Raw genomic sequence first — 15679 nt, 5'->3', positions numbered from 1 at the left:
AAGTGCACCAGAGGGTGTGACTTGTAAAGCATTGTGAACTAGGTATCTCTTTAGCAGACAAATTTGGGCACCACATGTTGGAATTCTTTACAAATCGTACCCCATTAGCGCTCTGTGCCAGGACTGTGTACACAAGCCCTAGGCTGGATCTACATAAAAACAACTACTTAGGGCTTGGTTTACGGTATCTACCTTGGAAGGATGAACTGCCAGGTTTCAAACCTGTGATTGGAAGAAGTCCAGGTGTTGCATATCCAAAGCTTAATTGTTGTAGCCAGATCTTATTTCTGTATCTGGAGTTAAGGAAGAGGCCTCTAAATGCTGCTTCATGAAGTGACACTTCTTCTTTCAGTTCAGTTGGCAAAGCTCCTCCTCTGGCATCTGTCTTCTGGCTCAAATGACCATGAATAATATGTGGGTGTTTGCCGATGTATACCATAACCTGGAGCAGCCCTGTTGTGTTGGTATCCAGCAGGGATGGTTGTCATAATGGCTACCATTCCTGCCACTGGACCCAAGATTGTGCTGGACTTTTTGTTTAACTAAAAATTTACAGTCTAGAGAGATGGGTCTCTGCTTTATCTGACTCCCTGTCCATCTCTACCTCCCCCAGAACTGGTAATTTCTATTGTTTGTTAAATTTGCCAAAATACTTTAAGAAAGGAAAGTCGCTCCTATACAGAACTGTGCTGTGCATTATCCAAAGGAAGTCACTGTCCAGAAAAATCCACTATTGTCGTCCTATGGCTGACACCAAGAACTGTAAAAATAGTACCCCTGTCTGATCAAATCTCTCTACTTTCCCATGCAGATTGCTCCCTCAAAATTATTCATAATTTGCACATATAGGTGCATGTATAAATATGTTGCATCAGGGGAGACTTGCGATTCTGGTTGGAGAACGCATATATTTTCTCAGTTAACAGTTTGTGGCAAAATCAGTCCCACCCTGACTGTGTAAGAGGCCTTTTAGGAAGTTATGGTGTGGAGAAGCGTGTATTGATGCTCTATGGTCTGTAGGTTGATTACTTCTGTCTCCCAAGCTTTTATCTGCCCTAAACTTGCTTAAAAAGAGATACTTGTTTTGAAGTAGATATGATGTAGCTTGAGTAAATATTGTACTTTTTTCCCCCTACTATTCTTGTAACTTTCCTACCAAAGTACAGTCGTGCAGTAGCATCTAATATCTGAGAGGCTACCAAGTTTCTGACATTGACTAGATTGTAAGTAGAGTGACCAAATGTCCCTATTTTATGTACGCGCGCGCTCTCTCTCTCTCTCTCTCTCTCTCTCTCTCTCACACCCCCTTCACACTCACATGCACGCGCACACACACACTTCACACTTGCTGTCTGGTCACCCTAATTGTAAGTGATTTTTGTGATCCCATCCTAGTCCCCTGTGGATATTGCTTCATGTTAGAAAACTCCCATTGAGTTAGGCGCATGTCTGCACAATTGATGGACACTCTTCCAGGAGAGCCTTGAGCTGGGTTAGTGGAGGTTACTTTCAGTCAGGATAGAGGTGCAGTTGGCCCACTGTGTGTGGGCCTAGGATTAGAATAGCAGGCGGTGTTGCAGGTCTGGTCTGAGGTACGTGGCATTACATTTTGCCCAGCTCTTACCTGCACTGGACTTCATAGATTCCAAGGCCAGAAGGGACCTCTGTAATAATCTAATCTAACCTCCTGTATAACAGAGGCCATAGAACTTCCTCAAAATAATGCCTAGAGCAGATCTTTTAGAAAACTATCTTGATTTGAAGTGATTCTTGGTAAGCAGTTCCAATGATTAATTACTCTTACTATTAAAAATTTACACTTTCTTTCCTGTCTGAATAAGTCTCTAGCTTCAGTGTATAGCCACTGGATTGTTTTATACCTTTCTCTGCTAGACTGAAGAGTCTGTTAACTATTTGTTCTTTGTGTATGTACTTACAGACTAATCAAGTTCCCCCCCATCATCTTCTTTGTGTTAGACTGAGCTCCTTGCATCTATTTTAACACATTATAAGGCAAGTTTTCTAAATCTTTAATTGTTCTCATGGTTTCTCTCTCTGAACCCTGTCCAGTTTATCAGCATCCTTCTTCAGTTGCGGATGCCTGATCTGGACATAGCATTCCAGTAGTAGTTGCACCATTGCCAAATACAGAGGCAAATTAACCTCTCTGTTCCTACTTGAGATTTCCCTGTTTATGTGCCCCGGGATTGCATTGGCTCTGTTGGCTCCACTGTTGCCCTGGGAGTACGTGTTCAGCTGATTATGCAGCAGGACCCCCAAATCTTTTTCGGAGTTGCTATTTCCCAGGATAGTTGCCCATCCTGGGAGTATGGCCTATATTCTTTGATCATAGTTGTATGCATTTACATTTAAGCATATTAAAACACACATTGTGTGCTAGTGCCCAGTCCAGATTGCTCTAAATAGCATAGGGCCAAGAACCAATCCCTGCAGGGACCCCACTAGAAAACACATCTGTGTGAGGGCTATTACCCTTTTACAATTACATTTTGAGACCTGTCAGCTTTTTATGCATTTTAATGATTGCCATATTTTATCTTCCTAGGTGTTTTTTTTTAATAAAAATGTCATGGAGTAGCAAGTCCAGTACCTTACAGGAATAAATACAGTCTGTCAACACTGTTACTTTTATTAACCAAACTTGTAAGCTCATCAAAAAATATCAGGTTAGTTTGACAGAATCTATTTTTTCCATAAACCCATGTTGAGTCTCACTAATTTATATTATCCTCCTTTAATTCTTTATTAATAGCGTCCCACATCAGTCACTCCATTATCTTGCCTGGGACCAGTGTCAGACTGACAGACCTATAATTATTCAGGTCATCCCATTTACTCCCTCTTTAAAAATTGGCACAATAGGAGCTTTCTTCCAGTCTTCTGGAACTTCTCCACTGTTCCAGGACTTATTGAAAATTAAGATTAATGGTCCAGTGAGCTCCTCATCAGCGCTTTTAAAATTCTCATGTGCAAGTTATCTGGACCTACTGATCTTAAATAATGTCTAACTTCAACTGCTGCTGTTTTAACCCCCACCTCCGTCCCTCCAAGATACTAATGGAATGGAAGGAGTGTCGTCATATGGTACATCAGTCCCCCTCTCGCCTCCCTCCCCCCCACAAGTATTTAGTCAATATCTTTTTTACTTTTGTTCTTATTGGAAATCCTGCAATTTCTGCTAGTAATGAAGCAGTACCGTTGTTGAGGGTCTTTTTGTTCTTAATCTGCTTAAACAAAAACCCTCTCTTCTTCTTATCCTTAACTCTGATGGTGATAGATATGTGTCCCTTTGCTTTCCTGATCAAAGTTCCTAACGTCTGATTTATAGTCATTACTATTAGCTAACCAAGGGGAAGTTATATTTTATAGCTGCCTTTACTTCCCCTCTAAACCAGGGGGTGTGTGTGTGTTCTATAAACCATATAATCACTGGTCTGAACTCTGTTCTGATCACATTTTATAAATTTGCAGTCATAATCACTTATACCTACGTTACCATTAACTTTTAGTTCTCTGATCAGTTCCTCTATATATCTGTCAAGACAGGTCTAGTATAGAATCTCCCCCATGTTGGCTGCATTTTTTTTTTTGAGTTAGGAAATGTCCTATCTAATATTTAGACATTCCAAGGATGTATTGATACTTACACTGAAGATCTTGTGTTGCATGTCTTTCAAACTGAAGTCCCCTATGATCACACAGGTTTTTTGCCCTACATATTGATAAGCACATCAGGAGTCAGTCATCCTGGTCTTGATGACACTCCACTCATTGCTTTTGTGAGCAGAAAATTCACTGGCAAGAAAACGAAATCTTTTAAAAAATGTACTGAAAAATTGCTCCGGGACTCTGTATGTTGTGTGAATAGTTTAGCTGGACACACTTAAGGAATTTTATTCTGAACCTATTAAACCTGGGCCAAAGAGGCAATCACTATTGCATTTCAGGAAAAGCCTGGACTCAGTGGCATTTGAATGAGGCATTAGGTACCTACCAGAAGAAAGGAAAGGGAAATTTTTAGGCCTAACTTTGTCTGTAGAACCAATTTACATCCTAAACAAAGATAGATGTGCAGGCACGGTAAGTACCATGCTGATCGTGATCCTCCTGGTTGTAATGAATTAAATATTCCATTGATTGCCTGGTTTGGTGGATAGGGCATTGAACTGGGACTCGAGTCCTGGATTCTATCTCAATCCTGCCACTGACACTGTTCTTTTGCCTCACTTTCCCATCTCACCTTTTGCTCGTCTTGTTTCTTTAGATTACACCAGGAACCTCCGCTATGTAGAGTGCTGAACACCATTAGGACTCCAATCTATTGCAGCTTTGTCAAATGTTTCATATGGCTAGTGCAGCAGTTCTCAAACTGTGGATCGCGACCCCATTTTAAGGAGTCTCCAGGGCTGGCATTAGACTCGCTAGGAACAAAGCGAAAGCTAGAGGCCCACTACCCAGGGCTGAAGCCAAAGCCAGAGGGCTTCAGCCCTCGGTAGTGGGGCTCAGGTTACAGGCCCCCAACCTGTGGCTGACGCCCTTTTGGCTTTGTCCTCTTCCCCTCCCCCCCATCTCTGGGTCATGTAGTAATTTGTTATCAGAAGGGGGTTGTGGTGCAATGAAGTTTAAGAATCCCTGGTCTAGTGTCTCTAAACAAGGTAATCCTTGATGCTTTGTTTTAGGAGGAGATCTACATTAAAAGGACAGCATCCTTCTCCTTTGTTTTTTAAATTAAAAGGTGAACTGTTGGCTTAAATGCCTTCATAGTCTTTCTCTCTGCAGTGGTGTGTGTGCAGAGCCTTTCTGTGTCTGTCTGTTCGGCGGTGGCGTGGCCCTGTGCGCTTTTGTTGAGTGATGAATTAAGGAGATTCTTGCGTCTCCTGCAGCTCGCTACATGGCAGAGAGCTCTCCCTCCATCCCTGGCGGTGGAACGCTCCTGTCGTGTAGCTTGGCTTTAAAACATATGATTTGCATTATTCAGAAAACTAAAAGAAACCAATCAGAGGGATGCTGGTATGTTTGGGGTTGGGGGCAGGGAGGGAGGGAATATGCAGGAATAGGGAAGAAATATCTCCTGATGGTTGAAAAGTCTAGCACGGAGAAGACTGAAATAATTAAAGCATTTCATGCTAGCTTGCAAACTTCTTAAAAAGATAAACAAACATTGGAAGGGAAAGAGAATCAGACTGTGTAAAGATTTCCGCTGTTCATCTCGTACAAGGCAGTATGTGGAGTTCTGCATCTCTTATAATTGGAGGGTTGTTGTAGTGGATTTTTTCTTTTTTTTCCGGACGAATGTGCAAAATGCTTGGAAAAGGCGGGTGGGGGTGGTGGCTGTCTTAATAAGAATCTGGCTCTGTAACTTTTCTTCTGTTTCAAGTAAACAGTCTCTCTCTGCCCTCCCCTCGCTCACTCCCTTCCTCCACCCCTTCCCTTCCTCAGTCCTGCTCATGTGTTTCTATTTAAGGGCTGTAGTGCACACGAATATGATTGGCATCCACAGCCCCCTCTTGACTTGCAGCTCAAGCCTTCAAGAGTGGAGAAGGAGCTGAGCCTCCGAAGGGAGAACTATTTATTTTTTCTTTTTGTTTCCTGGGGAGAAATAGCTCTGCTGTGGATTTATGCTGCTTCTACCCAGGATTTTTCTATCTGAATGGGGACAAGGATTGTGGCAACGATGTTGGGAAGAGGTTTATTTTCAGAATCCGTCATGAAACTTTGATTAATTCACTATGCTTAAAACTTTTTTTTTCCTTTTTTTTTTCTTCCTCTCTAATGTTCCTCGGTGCTGCTGGGTTGTGGGCCAGAGGAAGCTGTTTCTATATGGCCAGCCATTTGGGGATATGCTGCGAGCCAGGGTTTTGTTCTGATTGGCTTGACGGTGGTGACAAATTGGCCTATCATGAATTGGATGGACGGAGGTCGCTCTCGAGGAGCCATGGCTGGAAGCTGGCTTACAGCTTGCTTTTTCCCTTCCCCAGGTGCTGATGCTAGTTCTGAACCCATGATCCTGGAGCAGTATGTGGTGGTGTCCAGCTATGAGAAACAGGAGAACTCGGAGATCAGCCTTCAGGCTGGGGAAGTCGTGGATGTAATAGAGAAAAACGAAAGTGGTGAGACACTTGTACCTATTTTTCTCTCTAATAGTTTGGTTGTTCAGTCCCTTCCTTCATTCTCTCATCATTTCATGTAACTATACATTAGCTCCATCTGGTACTGTCTGGCTGAGGATGTTGAAGTTTCCCCCTGTTGGTTTGGGCTGGGGGCCAAAATGTTGCCTTCTGCTGTAAGAATGTCTCGTAAGCTTGTTTGTTAATTAGCCAATGTACATTAACAGAAAACTAAGGCGGGAGGAGAGAAGGTTCCACAGCTTGTGCACATACTTCTTAGAATAATACGTTGCCCTGCTGTCACTTTTTTTTTTTTTTTTTTTTTTTTTTTTTAAGGGTTTGTCAGCATTTCCATTACTAACAACTGTTTTGGGGGGATTTATACACGGCTGTTAAAACTTACTCTGGGATGAAGACTTGGCTTGACAGCTCAGCTGTTGGCCCAAACCGTAAAAGGGATGAGAGACTGTGTAGATTCAATAAAACTTTAAAATTGCTACTTGCATAAGTATTGGCGTGGCCTTTTTCAGGCAAAGAATGGAAGCCCCCTGCTAGCAATGCAGGCATAAATTTTCCTTCTTAGGCTGCTCCTAGAATAACCAGTTACCATTCGGAAACTGAAATTTTGGCAAGTGATTTGGTCAAAGGTTGATGTGTAGTAGCTTTGCCTCCTGGAGTCTGGTTTTTTTTTTTTTTTCAGACACTCTAATGAAATGCTTCAGAAGCCTGTGTACGTGTGTAGTGCTGAAAAGGTTAACTGTTGGCTAGACTCGTGCCAATTTGCCTGCTTCTGCATGTGCCCCGTCTCCTCTGGCCCCTCCTCATGAACCAAACCAAACGGTTGCCTAAGATTTTGGGTTCAAAGACCTATTTTCTCGTGCCTTACCCAGAGGAGCCATTGCTGACTACTAGGTACATTCACAGACCAAGGTCCTAATCTTCAGAGATGAACACCAGCAACTCCCATAGTGGGAGTTGTGGATGCTCAGTTTTGCTGAGTATCAGGCTTTAACAGAGAGATGTCCTGATCTGTGTCAAACATCCACTCTTTCAAAGTTGACTCCAGATTGGTTTGGAGTGAGTTCTGTATGTCCTGAACCCTAATATTTTCACTGGGCAGCAGTTCTGCAATTTTACAGAAGGCTAATAATCTGAGTATGTGCAAGTGATGCTCTCGAGGAACTGTTAGCCTCCCAGGTGACTAGAGCAGTGTTAAAGGTGTAGTGTGTGTTTGGAAAATACGCCAACGCTTGCTAGTGAAGCCATATGGTACACAATACTATGTTTTTGCAAAACTAATATGGAGGCACTAATAAAGAGCACATTTCTACGTATTTAAGAGTTGACGATGGGTGAAGGAGGAAAAGATGCCATAAAATAGCCACTATTCTGATTGTGTTAAGATAGGGGTTCTGTTAATTGCCCAAGTGATGGGAGTTACCTAGGTGCATCCCAAGAGCAGTATGTAGACCCCTTATTGTGGCAACTCTCCTTCACCTTCATGGTACATTCTCCTCTATTTTGGATTCCAGAAATAACCACCAAGGAGATTTGAACTGCTCAGCAATTCAAGGGTGTCTGGTTTCAAGCAGAAAAAATAAGGGAATTCCAATTCAGCCTTCCCTGTTGTACTGAGGAAACACAGTTCATATGGTATTAAAGATCATGGTTGTTGCTAAGATGGAATGTCAGTGTTAAGTGAGATTATATGGTCAGGAAAGCAACTCCTATGAAAAGGTGCCTTTTTAGAGACATATCCTGCTCCATTTACTCACTGAAGTAAAATTGCGAGGATTAGGGTGAAAGTCCCTTTTTAAATAATCATCTGTAAAGTCCAATAGAATAGTCCGGTGAGTCGTTACCCCCATGAGGGTCATGAAAGCCAATTGGGCAGAGAGGGGTTTGTAAGGAGCTGAACACTTCGTAATTGGGGGAGGGGGGAATCTAAAGCAAGGAAAATCCCCCCCCCCCCCTTCCCCCTATTCCCTGCACACTCTTACTCTTCATGGTCAAGTATTCCATGTAAACATCTCAAAACCCACACAACTTTTTAGAGGCTTAGTGTTGATACACTTTTGACTTTTACTTTTATAGTATGCGTAAGTGGGACGTAAAGGGTTTTGACTTTGAACAAAGGGGTCCTTGGTCACGGACCTAAAAAGACTGAGAAACACTGGAGTAGTTTTATAGTCACTCTCCCGAGGAACAGAGGTAGTTGATGATTAGTGGTGGGCAAGCATCATTAGGTCTGGATGTTCAACTAAATCCCTGGCTGACACATTGGGCTGCAGCTTTCCCAAGAACAAAATTCATCTCAAACTTTTCAGCAATTCCTGGCTTAGGCCAGGTTGGAAATACCACAGGAACGGCCTTTTCCAGGGAATCTTGTGTTTTCTGAGTTGGCTGAGAATACAAAGCTGAGAAGTTGCACAAAATAGAAAAGCCGCCAACAAAAAAATTGAGAGACTTCTTTCAAACTCAAAACAACCTCCTCCCCCTCTCCTCCCAGAAATTCTGGTGAGTTGTGGCTAATAGTTCGGATTTGACTTTAGTTTATCTAAAACCTCTTGTCCATCACTAGTTGGCTCAGGACAGTGTGATTACACAAACCCAAAGAAAATTGGATTATTGGACCTTTTTAAAAAAAGATACAATCCATAGATATGTGCCTTTGGTAAATGTGTGGAAAATACAATCAAACTGGATTCATTGAGACCCTGATTGGTAGATTCACTTCTCTCCCTCTGGTCCAGGTGAAAACCCTAGTAAACCAGTCTGAATGTAATTTGAAATGATGTTAGTTTTGAACAACCCACATGCGCAAACAGGATAGCGGTTAAAAGTTTAAACCACACGGTTATCGGACTGATCATCTTGTTCATTAGACATCCTTACTACTTTCCTACTACCTTTTGATGAAAGACTGTTAATGTAGTATGTAAAATCCCATACAGTACGCGTCCGGCTCTGTTTTAGTGGTGCTTTAGGAAAGCTGGCTATGAAATGCATAGGTAGTTAAATTTTTTTTCCCTTTAAATCACTGTAATCAAAATAGTCCCAATAGGATTGTGTTGATACCACCCAGAAATATCAAGTGGTGCATGGGTTTTTCCCCTCAGAGAGGAGCTTGGTAAACAAACCATTTGTTCCCTTGGTAAAAAGCCCAAGGCAGCCCTATTCGCTGAATGGATCTGTATCTTGCATGCCAGTGTTATGAAGTAAAGCTTTTTATATATGGTGCTGTCTTTTTTTTTTTTTTTTTTTTTTTCCCCCCCTCCCCTTTCTCTGGCTTTGCTTCAGCTTTTAACTGTCCTTTGCCAGCAGTCATACCAGGCTACCTTCTTGCAGTGGTCACCAATCCATCAATCGCATCAACCAGTTGATCCTGGGGACTCTCTCAGTCAATCGCAATCTCTCTGGCGCAGCGGGGCTGCCTGCTGCAGCCCCACGCCGCTCCTGGAAGTGGCCAGCACCCCCCCACTACGCCTGGCGGGGGGACATGTGGCTCTGCACACTGCCCTTCTCTGCAGGCACTGCCCCCAAAGCTCCCATTGGCCAGCAACTGGGAACTGTGGCCAATGGAAACTTTGGCGGCAGTGCCTGCAGAGAGGGACAGTGCACAGAGCCACATTCCTTCCCCCCCCGAGGGGCACGTTGGTCCCTTTGGGGAACTGCCAAAGAGCCTGCCTTACCTTGGTCAGTGGTGCCTCAAAGCTAAGCGCTGCCCAGCGGGAGGCCACACTCCAGCCCTAAGCCCTTCCTGGAGCCAGCACCCCCAACCCCCTTCCCACACTGTGAACCCCTCAGCCCAGAGCCCACACCCCCTCCCAAACCCCTTCTCCAGCCTGATGAAAGGGAGGGAGGGTTGGGGAGAGCAAGCTACTGAGAGAGCTGGGCAGGGCCTTGGAAGGGGTTTGGCCTCAGGGAAAGGGTGGGGTAGAGCCTGGGTTGCCCTTAAATTCAAAAAGTGATCTCGGGCATAAAAAGGTTGGAGACCACTGTTCTAGAGCCTGAATTAGGGATACTACATTCTGTATCTGTACCCTTCTGGCGAGGTTAGCAATACTTTGCAACCATCAGGTGAACTGAAAACAGAATGTGGCAACCTTAATGAGTTCTAATTACAATCTCTTGGCCATTGGGATTTAGCATCTAATTTTTCAATGTGTCTGTGTAGTAGACCTTGACCACTGTGTCCTTAGAAAGCTTCCTCTTGTGACCCAAGAATACAACTTTTACGCCTCAAGGTAACAATCGAGGATGAGACCTCTGGGCCTAAACCTGTGAGAGTCTGTAAGTTTCGCTGAGTGCTCTCCATTATCATCAGAACTAATGGGCATTGAACGAACTCAGCACATCAAATGATCAATGCTGAATAGTGTATGCTAAACTACTTTGGTACCTCAGCAGAACTGAGGACCCCTGGGAGGCTACCATCACTGAGTAATCATGTATTGCACTTAAATAGTCAAAGACAACATTCAAAGCAACATGTTTTTTTCCATAGACAAGTGATGGAATTTGAATCCAGACTTTGCAATTTAATTTTCCCAAAGTTTAGGCACATTCACACCCATAATTTGGATAGGGCTCATACCTAACATTTCACCTTTCTTTTTATCAACCATAGTAAAATATACTGTCTGGTAAGAGAATGTCTTTATTGCTGTGCCCAGTGCAAGTTCAAGAGATGTCCAGGTTGTAAACCTGAAAAGTCCTCCATTAATATCGCAATGTCAATGCAAGCTCAATGAGACGCATGAGGAATACATTTTGAGACCCTTCCAGCCACGTTATATCAAGCCGGTGGATCACTTCATGCTGAGTGTCACTGCAGCTGTCGGTGTCCACTTTTATGGACATTGAGGTACTTTAAAGTTAAATGCCCACCTGGGATGCACAAAAATCTGTCTTGAGACCTTCCTCTGACCTCTGGGTTTCTGTGTAATGGAAGCTATCCTACTTCATATGTATATTTGGGGTATAGTCTCCCCTTGGTACGTGCAGTTATTTCCTTTTCATCTTTCACCATAGGTATGTGCATAAAGAAAATTACAGCACTTGACATTCAAAATCAATCTTAACTGTAGCCACAGGTTTTCCTAGGCACTGTCTTTTCCATCTCATTATTGCATCTGTTAAATGTTTTGAGTATGCATGTTAGTAAAATCTTCCCGCAGAATATTGTTCAAAATTGAGCTCTGTGATAGACTGCATTTTTTTTCCTGTGGTTTTTTTTTTAAATTAACTACTCCAAAAAACCCATGCAGCAAATTTTCTGCTGTTTGCCAGTCTTCACAGTACAATGACCGAATCAGTATATGTAGAACTTTTGCTTAAAAAAGGAAGGAGGGGGAAAAAAATTGGACTTGAGCTAACTTCATTCTTGCCAAGTTTTGTTTGGATGTGGCTTGAAATGGTCAAGTTATAAATTGTGGCAATGCTGTTTGTAATGGAAACCCTGACAGACCGTTAAGTATAACTGTATGATCAACCGCCTTTCATACTGCTCTTCCTCCTCTTCTCTCCTAATCAGAGGAGTGGGATTGAGGGCTCTTTATACATAATCCATTGGGATTTACTTTTGTGGTGGTAGAAACATGGGATGGCATTTTCAGCTGGCCTGAACAAGCTCATAGTTGTTTCCTTTGCAATTACATAACTGCAGACCTATTTCCAATATTATATTACACACAATATGTAAAATAAACCTATTATGGCTAGTGTAATTTTATCGGGACCCAAGGGAGTTCTTTGGCAAGGGAAATTGCTCCTTTCTTGTAGCTTGCTGAGATTATCTTGTGGAATATGAAGTTACGTTTTGGAGTGTTTAAGTTTTTATCTCAAATGTCTGTGTTCCAAATGGCGTTCTAATCTAGGAATTCCAAGATTTAATGGTTGTCCCCTACAATGTTAATGGATTTTATGTATACCTGGAAATATGCTCTCATTTATCATTGCACAGGTTCACTCATGCTTCTTGATGGATGCAGTCTTAATTAGGAAAACTATACAAAGATAAAGGAGGAGTCCATTTAAGACTAAACAGAGTCTGCTTCCACCAAAACTTTGCCTCTCCTGATGGAGACCTTTTGCCTCCCCCTTCTCCACAGCCCACCCACTTCTGTCTAGAATACTCTTAGGGAGTGTGTATGAGTTGGGGTTTTTTGGTCTTGTTTGTTCTTGTCCCTGTGGCACAGTGCATCCCATCTGTGGGGGCTGGACTAAATGACCTCCTGAGGTCTCTTCTAACCCTAATCCTCTATGATTCCATGATCTGTGCACGGGGCAGATTGGCCCCTAGGAATAGAATATGGAGCAAGGAACAGTCAGGCAAGGCTCCACCCTCTCCTGTTCATAATCACTGTTGTGCCTGGGCTTCCACAGACCTGTAGATCTTGTATCCAAAGATCTTGCCTTTACCAGTGAAGATACTTGTCACTTTCACATTATCCTTTGCTCCTGGAACAGCCTCCCGCTTTTCATGGGCTGTACATTCTTGCACTCCTTTTGCAGATCCTGCCTCATAACTTGCTATGATTAGCATCCCTAAAATTCTGTGTCATATACTCCTGTTTTCACTCCAACCTTACATCTTCAAAACGAAGGAGAAGGAAATGGGTGAGGACTAGACAGACCAGGGAAACAGTGTAACTAACACAAGTTGAGCCGTGCACCCGTTAGTGCTATGAAGACCAGGGGTAGGCAACCTATGGCATGGGTGCCGAAGGCAGCACGCGAGCTGATTTTCAGTGGCACTCACACTGCCCAGGTCCTGGCCACCAGTCCGAGGGCTCTGCATTTCAATTTAGTTTTAAATGAAGCTTCTTCAACATTTCAAAAACCTTATTTGCTTTACATACAACAATAGGTTAGTTATATATTATAGACTTCTAGAAAAAGACCTTCTAAAAACCGTTTTTAAATGTATTACTGGCACGCAAAATCTTAAACTAGAGTGAATAAATGAAGACTCAGCACACCACTACTGAAAGGTTGCTGACCCCTGATGTAGACGCTAGGAAACACCTGTCTTCAAGCTTGCAGTGTAATACTGTACTGGAGAACAGTAAGCAAAGAGCCAAAATGTGTCTTCAGTTTATGTAGAGAAGTAACCTTTTTTTGTTTGTGTTTGTTGTTGAAGTAAATTGGGTGAAGTGCTGAATTCTTGGGAAAGCTCTGATGTGCAGCAGCATGCAAATTCGCAAATGCAGTTACCACAGTTTCTTATGAAATAATTGCACATCCACCAGCTGTACGTGTAATACATTTGCATGCAGAATTACTGTGTTTGTGAGACGGCAAACACTGTTTCAAGTGCAATTGCATATTCTTCTGGAAATCAGGGTCCCTGGTTCTCTGCTTACCCTCCAGTCCACATTTCATGAGAGATGGTATGGTTGAGTGGATGTGCTCCTGGACTGGGACTTGAGATTTGGTTTCTAGTCCCAACTTTCCTACTGACCTGCTGTGTTAAACTTTGGGCAAGTCACTTCACTTCTCTGTGCATCCATTTGCCCTCCCCCTGTTGCCTGCCTGGCCTAGTTAGATTGTAGAAAGGACAGTAAACTCTTCAGGATTACGACTGTGTTGAGTGCCTAACGCAATGGGGCTCTGATCTCAGTTATGCCCTTTAAGTGTTACTGGAATATAATAATCTGCCTCCTTAAAAATAGGAACAAGAAGTGCTTCAATATATGAAAAGACTTTCAGGCCCCTCCTTCAGCACCACTACTGGTCCCCACCTGAAGTGCAGGCTTGGGTAAATGGCTAAAATTTTCATTTAACTCCTTAGATGTTGTCCAGCCCCTCTACTAAAGGAGAAGATAAAGAATACACTTCAGTATGTGGGCTGAATGACCTGGACTTGTTGCAAATATGTTCTCTCAGTGGGCATGAATTGTTAACTTCTTGTCAGAATAAAGTTATGGACAATGTGGAGCTAGGAGGGATCTAGTTTTTGAGTAAATGAAAGACGTGTCTGTGTTATGGCTGCCTCTGCTTGGCTAAACTAGGTAGCTTAACAAGGATCAACACCTTTAATGTCTTGCAAGACAAAAGCCTCATGGTGTGATATTGCATAGGATATTGTAGGACCATTTTGATGTTGTTCAAACTAGGCTGAGTTCACCCTCCAAATGGGAATATTGCTGGCAAATCTGGGATGATGTCCAGCCCTAAGTAGTGTAGACAGATCTGCCTCCATTTTCTTTACATGCTCAGGCACCCAGCAGCTAGAGGACACGGATTCTCTGGACATCGTCAGTTGTTATAGCTGTCTAGACTGCATTTAGATAGAATAAACTCGGTGCTGCTGAGTGTCTGTCTCATAATTGCAGTGCTATTGTCCTTTGCTCTGGTTGCCACACTGGAGAGGATCTTGGAACTGGCTTCATGCTGCTACAACAGCCTATTTGAAAAGCACTGAATCGGGAGGAGGAGATCTTTATGTGCACACCAGAAATTGGCTGGTCAGAAGGAGGAAATAATCCTTCCCCCGCTCTCCTCTGCACCATTATTTGGGAGTGGGAGAGAGGCTGTCTAATGGCTATGCCTTAAGCTGGAAGCAGCGGGGTGAAAGTCTACAAAATATGCAACGGAAGAGGTTAACCCTTTCTCTTCCAACCATTTATTTTAGTCAGTGTATATTTGGGGAATTTGTTTGACCACTTACATTTAGCTAGGATAATATCATGGTTAAGGCACTAAAACTTAGATTCAATTCCTGCCTCTGCCACAGACCTCCACTGTGACTGTTGTCAAGCTATTTAATCTCTCTGTGCTTTGGTTCCCCATCTGTAAAATGGGAATAATAATGCTTTCTTTGTCTTGTCTACTTAGACTGTAAATCTTTGGGGCTGAAACTCTTCCTGTGGTTTTTTTTTAATATTAATTAATTGGAGATATACCTATATCCTAGAACCAGAAGGGACCTTGAAAGGTCATTGAATCCAGCCTCCTGCTTTCACTAGCAGGACCAGTTTTTGCCCCAGATCCCTCACAACCCTGGGTTTAAGCAGGCCAATGCTCAAACCACTATGCTATCCCTCCCCCCTGTGTGTTTCTATAATGCCTACCACAAGGCCCTGATCTCAGCTGGGCCATTTCGGTGCTACCATATGACAAATGGTAAACAAGTGTGGTGCACAATGAACAGTCAGAATGTAATGTGTTTATGGTGGTCCAGTGTTGTGCAATAGTCTTGTGATTATTTTTTTTTATTTTGGTGTTTCTATGGTGCCTTGCAAAATGAGTCCTTGATCTCAGTTCGACCTTTAAAGTACTACCAAAATTGCAAAAGACAAATCAGTGTGATGCAAGATAGTCGTTAGTTTTGAATGTGTCATGGTGTCTCGTTGTGCAACAGTCTTGTGATATTTTTTATCTTGGCACAACACCCTCAAGAACTGACGATTTTTTGAACATGGCTCTTTGAATAAAAGATCTGAAGGGAATGCACCAAGAGGAAGACAAAACAGGAATCTTAGAGCAGTGGGGTATGACACAAAAAAGCTTTCTCCTGTCTATCCCAGGACATTGTTCTTCTTGCC

At 42.8% G+C, this 15679-nt stretch overlaps 1 protein-coding gene across 5 annotated transcripts in view; it reads left to right on the top strand.

Annotated features, from left to right (window-relative positions):
- Nucleotides 1–15679, top strand: part of SH3PXD2A (SH3 and PX domains 2A) — a 389755-nt gene that overhangs the window by 275165 nt on the left and 98911 nt on the right. For all 5 annotated transcript variants that reach the window (XM_030569629.1, XM_030569628.1, XM_030569627.1 and 2 more), the window contains one exon: nt 6000–6131. In XM_030569629.1, the coding sequence (XP_030425489.1) occupies nt 6000–6131 (132 nt within the window). The remainder of the gene's footprint in view (nt 1–5999; nt 6132–15679) is intronic.

Source organism: Gopherus evgoodei, chromosome 7 (genome assembly GCF_007399415.2).
Source record: "Gopherus evgoodei ecotype Sinaloan lineage chromosome 7, rGopEvg1_v1.p, whole genome shotgun sequence".
In the NCBI taxonomy this organism is placed as follows: domain Eukaryota; kingdom Metazoa; phylum Chordata; order Testudines; family Testudinidae; genus Gopherus; species Gopherus evgoodei.
Note: the sequence above shows the minus strand (reverse complement) of the source record. Positions and strands in the feature narration are given on the sequence as shown.